Source organism: Sorghum bicolor, chromosome 5 (genome assembly GCF_000003195.3).
Source record: "Sorghum bicolor cultivar BTx623 chromosome 5, Sorghum_bicolor_NCBIv3, whole genome shotgun sequence".
NCBI classification, from domain to species: Eukaryota; Viridiplantae; Streptophyta; class Magnoliopsida; order Poales; family Poaceae; genus Sorghum; species Sorghum bicolor.
The window spans coordinates 69115018-69124962 of NC_012874.2; the positions used below are offsets into that span (position 1 = coordinate 69115018).

The following is a 9945-nucleotide window of genomic DNA, read 5'->3' on the forward strand; positions in this document are numbered from 1 at the left end:
TTGTCAAATAAAATAAAAATGCTACAATAGCGAAATCTAAAAAGTTTTCGCAAATAAACAAGACCTGATACTGACATTTAAGCCAAAAGCCCATATAAGCCAATATATAAAGGCGAAACTTGGCCCATATAAGCCAGAAGCCCACACTCAGCCGGTCAGCCGTAAGCTTCGTCGTGCCCCCTGCTCTGTTCTGCTCTGCGCCGCCCGTACTCACATGCCTTGCCGGCGAAGAAGGCCGAGTTCCGGCCGACTTCCTTGGAGGGAATCCGAGCCCACGTCTGAGAGGAGTGCCACAGGCCAGCGCACCCGAGCCCGGAGAGGAAGACGCCCGTGGCCCTGATGAATCCCCCGGCTCCCCTGCTCTGTGTGCCTCCGACACGCCGCCGGCGTCCAGCCCCGAGGTCAGCAGCATTAAGATGTTTCTTTGACTTTGAGATTTGAACTGGCGACTAGCTGACTTGCTGTGTTGAATTTGCTTTTCTCTGTGAGAACTAGCTAGGACCATACTGTTTGTTTCTGAAGCTACATTGGGAAGAGAATGCAGCTTAATTGACAGGGAAAATCTTTTTTTTTTGGAGAATGTGCTCATGTTGAAAAGTGTGTGTGTGTGTGTATGTGCTGGCTTCTAAGCAGCAAGGGCTGCAGGTGTTTATGAAAAGTTCAATACTGCACAGTTTTAAACGTTTTTAGTTATATTTCAATCTAAAATCAATGTATGGCTTATAGCACTAGAGAAAGTAGGGGCATGCAGAGATAGTGATGTTTCCCAATCACACAACGCTGTTTAATGTGCGGTGGAAGAAACGATCATGCGTATTGTTATTGACACTTGGTATTGTTTCCCCGTACCACACTTAGTAATATAGCCAGTGTTGACACTTAGTACGGATTCCAAGTACTGCACCAGTTTCTTATACCAGGAAAAGTACTAATACATATTTGTCCCTGGCTACATATACCTATTTGATCAACTGCCTTGTACAAATCTTTATCCATACGGCGAAGTGCAACTGCTACATAGGTACTATGTGAATTACAGTAACATAGATACACTTCCCAATGAGCACAATGTTGAAAATTCTTCTTTGATGGCCAACATTTCAGCATAAACCTCCTCTGTTTTTGGCCGATCCTTGGGTGACATCTCAGAACATTTCAGACCAAGATTTGCGAGTTGCATTGCACAGTGCTGCATCTCAACCATTTCCTGTCCTCCGTCTTCACCTTCATGATATCCAGTGAGATTTGGTTCTAAAATGTTATGGATATTCAGTGGAAGTGATGACTCCACAAAGTTGCGGATGTTTACACCATCCTTAAACATGTCATCTGTTGGTCGCCTTCCTGTAATAATCTCCAGCAGAATAATTCCATAGCTGTAGATGTCACTCCCAACTGAGATTTTGCACCCCATGCCATACTCTGCAATGTTGTGCAAAACTTAATAAGAAAAACCTCCACTTAGCTTTTTTCAGACAATTGGGAACAATATAGATAAGATGCTAATGCATCATTTACAAACAAATATCATATATACATAAGTAAAATTCATTCTGATTAAACAAAGAGTGAAACACGTGGTCACCTGGTGCAATATATCCGATAGATCCTCTCGGTCCTACAGCACTTGATGAATTATCGAATCCTGTTGAAAAGTCAACAGAAAGAAACTTTGCAAGACCGAAATCACTGAGAGATGCAACCATTTCATCATTCAAAAGGACATTGCTTGGTTTCAGATCACGATGTACCAAAGGAGGAGTGCATCGATTATGAAGATAGTCCAATGCAGCAGCAATATCCGCAGCTATTGCTATTCGTGTGCCTAAACTCAATGGTCTCTTTGTGCTTTCTGTGTACTCTTTCTGATGGAGCCAGCTTTCTAGGTTACCATTTACCATGTACTCAAGAATGAGTGCTTTGAATTCATTTCCAGTTGGATCAAACGTTGAACATACACTAATCACTCTTATAAGATTCCGATGGCGAATATTTCTCAATGCCTCACATTCAGAAAGGAAGTTACTTGGTGCTCCAAATTGGTCGAGCCTGAATACCTTTATGGCAACTGCACATTCTTCAACCTTGAATTGACCTTTGTACACCAATCCAAATCTTCCGGATCCAACAATACTGTTAGGAGAGAAACCATCTGTTGCTTTGAATAAATCACCATACGAGAAATTCTTTAGCTCCTTTAATGACTGGCTGGTTAGTTGCTTTCCTTTCCTTCTCTTCTTCAAAATAATGACAGCAACACACGCCATTGCGACTGCAGCTACACTAGCAAGTGAAACCAGAACAGCTAAAATGTAGGCATGCTTCTTTCTTTGGGGTCTTGATGTCAAGCACTGTGGTACTTGTAGATCTGGAGACGTTGCACACAACTTATTGTTTCCTTGGATGTACACATCATTTGGTTTAGCAAAGATGCCACCTCCAGGGACAGGGCCCTCAAGGTCATTGAGGGATAGATTTAGAATCTGTAAAGAGCTAAGTGACTCCAAAAAATCAGGAATTCTACCAGACAAATTATTCTGTGAAAGATCCATAACAGTGATGCCTTTTAAGTTGATGAAAGAATCTGGGATGCTTCCTTGCAGATTATTTGCTTGTAAGTGGAGTGACTCCAGAAGAAGGCACTGACCAAGTGTGGAGGGGATCTCTCCTGATAATCTATTGTTGGAAAGACTGAGTGAATTCAGATTGATCAATCCACCAATCTCAAACGGTATGTCTCCAGTGAGTTTGTTGTTAGACAAGTCTAAGCCAACAGAAAGTGTAGATATCGAAAAGAGTTCCCGTGGAATGCCTCCGTACAAGCTATTGGAAGAAAGATTGAGTGTTGTCAGTTGTTTGCAGCCCTCTAAACTAGAAGGTATGAGCCCGGTCAAATTATTTTCGTTGAAAAGAAGTTCAGTAAGCTGCTCTAGCTTCCCAATTGATCTTGGGATTTCTCTGGAAAATTGGTTTTTGGATATGGTCAGAATAGACATGTTTTGGAGGTTCCCAAGCGTGTCTGGAATTTCCCCTGAAAGAAAATTATTATCTAACTGAATTACTGTGAGATTCGTGAACTTTCCTATCTCTGATGGTATAGAACCTGAGAATTGGTTATGTTTTAGAACCATGATCTCTAAGCTTTTTGGGATATTGGTGATATAAGTAGATATTGTACCTTGGAGGTTGTTTCTATCTAACCATAAATTCTTTAACTGTGTGCAGTTGACTAGAGAGGACATGAAAGACCAATCTCCAGCTTCAAGTCTATTTGCACCTAGATCTAGGTAACTCAACAAGGTCAGGGATCCCAGTGAAGGAATAACACCTGTGAATGCGTTGCTACGGAGATCTAGATATTGCAAATTTGTGGCATTGGCCAGTGAAGCTGGAATTGGACCTTCAAACCTGCTCCCTTCTAATATCAGCTCTGTGATGCTTGTAAGGGTGTTGCCGATACTGGTGGGAAGCGTACCAACAATTTGGTTGGCCCCAAGTCCAAGAAAATTAAGAGAGGAGATGTTATAAATTGCAGGTGCAACGGTGCCTGACAAGTTGTTATAGCTGAGGTCTAGTGCTTGCAGGGTTTTAAGCTTACCTAAGCTCTCTGGAACCCTTCCTCCTAAACTGTTATGAGAAAGCAGTAAGAAAGCCAAGGAAGAAAGATTACCAAGTGAGCTAGGAATCTCTCCAGAGAGATTATTCTCGTATAAGCTAAGGTAATTCAGTGCCGAGGAAGATGCCTGCAAGAAAGGTGGGACAGACCCAGAAAGAGCATTGTGTGAGAGATCTATGTAATGAAGAGACGTGCAGTTGAACAGAGCAGGGGGTATCCATCCAGTAAGGCTGTTGTTCTGAAGATTCACCCATGTCAGGTTTTTACTCTGCCCAAGAAATTCAGGAATGCTTCCTGTGAGATTATTGCTGGGGAGAAACAGCGTGTAGAGACTGGGAAGCAAGCCAAGCTGTGGAGGGATGCTTCCCTGAAGATTGTTGTAGCCAAGAATAACAGTCTGAAGGGATGAGCACCGGGCAAGACTTGGAGGGATCTCACCTTGGAGGGAATTGCTATCAAGGTCGATTGTCTCAAGATGGGAACATGCAGATAATGCCTCTGGTATCTCACCACGAAGGGAGTTCATGCTGAGGTTGAGGTACCGAAGCTGGGTTAGCTGGCCGATGTCAGGAGAAATCTGACCATCGAGCTGGTTGTTGGGCATGTGGATCCTTTCAAGGAAGCTGAGGTTGGCGACGCAAGGGAAAATGCTGCCAGCGATGTTCTCGGATTCAAGGTCCAGTGCAATGACTCGAGATGCCTGCTGTCTGCTGCCGCATGTCACCCCATGCCACTGGCAGAATGCAGGGGAGTCATCTCTCCATGAGGCCAATGCACCTGATGGGTCACGGAGCTGAGATTTGAGACAGAGGAGAGCACTGGATTCATTCAGTGCGGCGGGTGATGTGTATTGACACAGGGCAAGGAAATGGATGGAGATGAAAGCAAGCAGCGGCAGGATGGAATTGCTGTGGATGGCTATGTGAGACATTGTTTCTATGCATATATGGATGGATGCATTTGTAGATTATCCTGCTGCCTTGGGCTAACCGTGTATGATGAGGTTATATAGAGCTCCAGCATATTGCACTGTATGAAACTGATTTCACAGTAGACAATGGATGGATGTATCTTGTTTGTGTAATTTTCCACATGATACAATTCTGTCACCATCTGCTTCAGCAATAGGACCATTCAACATCTTGCCGCAAAGAGTCATTAAAGGAGCTTTTATATTGTGCTCTGATGTACAAAATAAAGGAGCTTGCAGACAATTTGGACAGCTCAGTCAACACGTTTCCTGAAAATATGATATGTGAATTATTTGACCAAAGCTGAGTGGCCCAGATTTTCTGTGCGCCTGATTTAAACAAAGTAAATGAGCTTGCTGACAATTTGGATAGCTTATTTAACGCATTATGACATGATTTGTTTTGACCAAAGTAGTGCTAATAGGCACTATATCACTGCAATCTCATGTACTAGTCATGTTTTCTTTTCCACTAATAATGTTGGGGTGTAAAATGCCATAGCAAATAATGTGTTGTTCTGCTTGTAACTTGGTAACCCATTTGTTACCAGGTTGTAACACTCTTTCTACTTAATGAAAAACACGCCTTCGCGTGGTCTCAAAAAAAAAGTGAGCTCCTCCCCAACACCAGAGAATTCAAAGCTTGAAGTCGATGGAGAGGAGAGAAAAATATCAAAATGAGTGAGAGTAACGAAACCCCACATTTGGCCAAACTTTGTGTTTGCAAGTGATGATGTATAGTGCCATTTTTTTGACGCAATGATGTATAGTGTCATGCATTTAACCAATCAACAAGACTACAAAAGCAAGTGATGATGTCTAGTATCATGCACCTTTTCATTTTAGAAATAAGCATCCGGTTTGCCTGGCATAGATTAATAGAGGAGGATTCGAAATCGAAACAAAGAAAATGAGAGATTTCAAACAGATCAGAGAACGTCTCTCGGTCAACTACACATGCTCGGAAACAGGAATCAGGCATTATGACCAAAAGACCTACTACCCACGAATGTTTTCTAGTATTTTTTTTTTCTGCTCACACCAGACACCCAGCTCCGAGCTAGCTGACTTGGATTTTCGTCTACGTGGATGAGAGAGAGGACAAGAAAAACTCGTCGCTACTGGATGAGTCACATTGCAAAGAGCCAGTGGATGAGTCACGAAGACTCACTGGTCAATAGTCTGTGACATGAACGGCATTGATTTTTCAAAGATGTACTGAATGGCCAATGATTTCATAATATGATGATAAATCACTGGTCACGATGCCGTGTGTGTATGCTGCTTTAACGACACATACTTTCTCTGCGCCATGATGGACCAAAGAAGCTTGCAGAGAATTTAAAAGTATATGGGTTAATTACTACTCCCTCTGTCCACAAATAAATGCACATTTCGTTTCTCGAGAAGCTAAACTTTTTTAAGTTTGACCGAATATATATTCACAAGGGGACGAGGATGTCCCTCGAGGCCAAATGTTCCCCACCGGTGTCATCACCTTCCTTTGCTCCATTGTGAGGCTGGGGGTCGGCGTGGCGGCCGGTCAGCGTGAGGCTGGGGGTCGGCGTGGCGGCCGGTCACCTTCGTTGGGATCTTGTCGTCTGTAGATCTAAAGTTTTAATGTTTTATTCATGCGTCTAAAGTTTTGATGTAACAGAAAATCTAGAAATTTTTTGGGAACTAAATAGAACAAGTGGAGGAGAAGGCATATAAATTGATATACAAAATGATATACATAACTGATCTTGATTACAAATTCACACTTTCTGTTAGTGGAAGTAGCAACACAATGATATACAAATTGATATTCATAACTGATCTTGATTACATATAAAACATTAAATTGATTAGAGACAATGTATGATCCGTCTTTTTAATTGTCTATATATCAGATTTTGATCTCTTAGAGACGACCTCTTGTCCCTGGGTTATACATGCCCTTAGAATCTTATGTATTCTTTTCATTTCCGAGAATCAGTTTTTCCCCCTCTTTGAGTTAAAAAGTTAACGATGACACTAGTACACAGAGGTACTATACAGACGAGAGGTATACAGGCGGTTCGCCACCCATTTCCACATTGGCGAACCGCCTGTGCTGGGTGCCTGTGCAAATAATTTTTTCCACAGACGGTTTAGTTATGTCAACCGCTTGTAAAATTTTTTTTCTAGAAAATACGAAATCGGCTTTTAAAAATAGGGAAAAAAATTTAATCCCAAGAAAGGCCCACTGGCTAGTCGCAAGTTGCACATTCTTTTCGCATAGAATCACGCGCTTCGCGGCCGGTGGGATTCGAACATGAAACCTCGCCCTTACGCGTAACCTCCTCTACTACTCCATCTATCACTCGGTTTTGTCTATATTAGAGTTTAGTTCCCCTCATATTATCCTAGACCGAGCATATATTGATTATTTGAGGCCCTAAACAGACTCCAATGGAAAAGTTATCACTACAAAGTTTCACAACTTTTCAAGATCTACAACTTTTGTATTGGTAGTTTCTCCATCCGAGGTCATTTACAAAATTTGAATTTTAAATTTGAGAAATTCAAACGTAGTTTTCGACGACAAGAAGATTTCAAATGAAAAACTTATCAACTACAAAGTTTCATAACTTTCATGATTTACAACTTTTATTTTGATGTTTTTTTTCAAATGAGATCATTTGAAAAGCTCAAAAAATTCAATTTTAAATTATTTCTACAGGCGGTTTCCTCCGTCTGTAGAAATATGATTTTCACTGGCGGTTTCTTAGGAGAACCGTCTGTAGAAATACATGATTTCTACAGGCGGCTTTGTTAGAAAAACCGCCTGTGAAAATTAATTTTTACAGGCGGTTTTTTTGTCAGGCAAACCGATTTCTTTCCACAGGCGTTGTTTAATTGAAACTGCCTGTAAAAATTATATTCCACCGCCAGCGTAGTGCTTCTTTGTACCCGTGTGAGCATCCTCTCTTGTGGCCGTTAAATTGTCTGGAACGACATTAAGAGTCACTTTTTGAAGGAAAGCATTGATCGATGCTTGAATGTGCACCTCACCAAATAAGCAGGGATAGAGTTCATAAGTTATAAATTATTTGAGACGGTAAGCTTTATTTCTCATTTAATTTCTTGTTTAGAGAAATTGAAGATAACGTCTCTCGCCGTTAGACCTTCTTGCTTGTTTGCGTTTACTTTGAACTCTTTTTTCTTAATGAAATACACGTGAAGTCATGTTCTAGAAAAAAAATAGACAACCATTTCAGATAATGATTGAGACATATGTCAAAAAATTCAAGATAATGACTGAGACAAGTCAACTAATGGATAGGGTTATCTCAAACTAATGATACTTTAATGGTTTGCTTTTAATTAATTTGGATCCACGCTTGTGCAGGCTCGTGGACAGATCCCACAAATACTTGCCCAGCAGTTTCAGTCGGGTCCGCCCTGCCCATCGTTCTCCTCAGTGTTGTCATCCTCCGCCTCTGGTAGGTTCTTTGCCGTCTGCTCATTCCACGAACAACTTATGCTTACGAGCGAAGCTATGATGGCTGATCGAACTGATGATGGATTTCACTGATGTTAGGGCTTTGCCGAGATTTTGTTCCGAGTCACGCAAACAATGAAATTAATTAGACTGGTGGTAGGCTGTAGCCAATTGCTGGATCCAACTAGCACATGTCACTATTGGAAACTGGAAATTTCCTCTAGGTTCCCACACCAACAGGACAATTCAATTTACTGAGAAAAATAAAAAACTATTTTTATTATCAGGAACCCGACAGAAAAATTCCGACAAGCCTAGCGCGACAGGGTATAAGTTTTTTTCTGTCGGGTAAATCATCCTGTCGGTATGTTATTTGTCTTGTCGGTGGGCCACCGACAGAAAAAACCATTGCCGATAGGTTTAGAATCTATTTTTTTGTTGGAGAAGATGACAACAAGAATTTTTTTTACCGACAAGGAAATACATTAATTCTCTGTCGGTTGGGGAATGACAAAAAACAGAACTTACACCGACAGGAAAACACTTATTTTTCCGCTGACCTTAGCCCGACAGAAAATAAACATTTTCCATATCGACTCTCCACCGACAGGATAATTCAAACAAACTAACAGAAATAGGATAATTCAAACAAATTGACAGAAAATATATTTTTTTACAATTGCATTCACTAGACCAGAAAAGAATCTTATTCACAATTCTATACTATTTAGCTAGAACACAAACAAACATGACATCAGATTCACAATTTCGTACAATATTCAGTTAGAATACAAATATATTGCGTTAATTTGTCATCATCCACATGACATACAGATTAGAAGCCCACAGCTAGCATCAATAGCCACAATTAAGATGCTCATAGTTTTTGCATCCACAGCTACATAATAAGATATCCTAGGACTTACATTAAGAGCCACACAAATAAGATGTTCATAGGTCTTGCATCTAATAATTTTACAAAAGCAGTAGTTGATTTCTCTTCCCAAAAACGGGCATCAACTACTTGGCTGCACCTTTACTATCTAAAGGTTAGAAGTGGCAAGTACCAACAACTTCTACAAACACAAAATGGCATTATCAGATTGTGATGATTCAAACCTTCATGCATGGTTTCCACAATGGCGGTTCACTATTTCTAGTACAACTCAGCGTGCGGCATTGTCTTCATCTTGGCTATCTGTGGAATTTTCAGTTTTTCTGTCGGTCTTGTTTCTACCGACAGGAAATTTTCAGTTTCGAGTAGAGTGTGTCACCATTGGGCTGCAATCGAGTCTTGTGTAGTGCAGGACTAGTAATCACGATCAGCCCGACTTACGGACTAACTAGTTCTAGTAAGGCCTTGTTTAGTTGGAGAAAAATTTTGGCTTTAACTACTGTAGCATTTTTGTTTATATTTAGTAATTATTGTCCAATCATGGACTAACTAGGCTCAAAAGATTCAGGAAATCTTATAATTTTTTTGAAAAGTAAACCAGGCCTAACTATGGTCAGCAACTCTTGAGAGGGCGAGGAGTCAGGAATTAAATCCATGATTAAGGCTGAAGAATTCAAAGTCGCCGACGTATCGGTGTCATTGCTATTCAAATAGTTGCCTCACATTTTAGGGGACAATGAGATACCTTAGATCGGTTACTCTTGTTGCCAAAGGGCCGGACAGTGAAAACACCCAAACATATCTTGCAAGGAAGTGATGTCGTAGTCCCAAGAAGCTGCTTCCCTCGTTCCATTTTTTATTTGTCTCGTGCCATGCATGCATTTGACCATTCAACAGAAGCAAGTGAGGCGTGGGGGCAGTTCTGTCATTTCAGCTTCATCGTCAAATATATATATATGATTGGACTGTATGCTTCATGGACGTGGCAGTTCCCTCGT

At 41.0% G+C, this 9945-nt stretch overlaps 1 protein-coding gene across 1 annotated transcript; it reads right to left on the reverse strand.

The window, feature by feature from the left end:
* LOC8082069 (receptor kinase-like protein Xa21) lies at nt 888–4935 on the reverse strand. The gene is made up of 2 exons (XM_002451180.2): nt 1586–4935; nt 888–1422 (listed from the first exon to the last, which is right to left on the reverse strand). The coding sequence occupies exons 1-2, from the start codon at nt 4545–4547 to the stop codon at nt 1034–1036; spliced, it is 3351 nt and encodes a 1116-aa protein (XP_002451225.1). The 5' UTR covers nt 4548–4935; the 3' UTR covers nt 888–1033.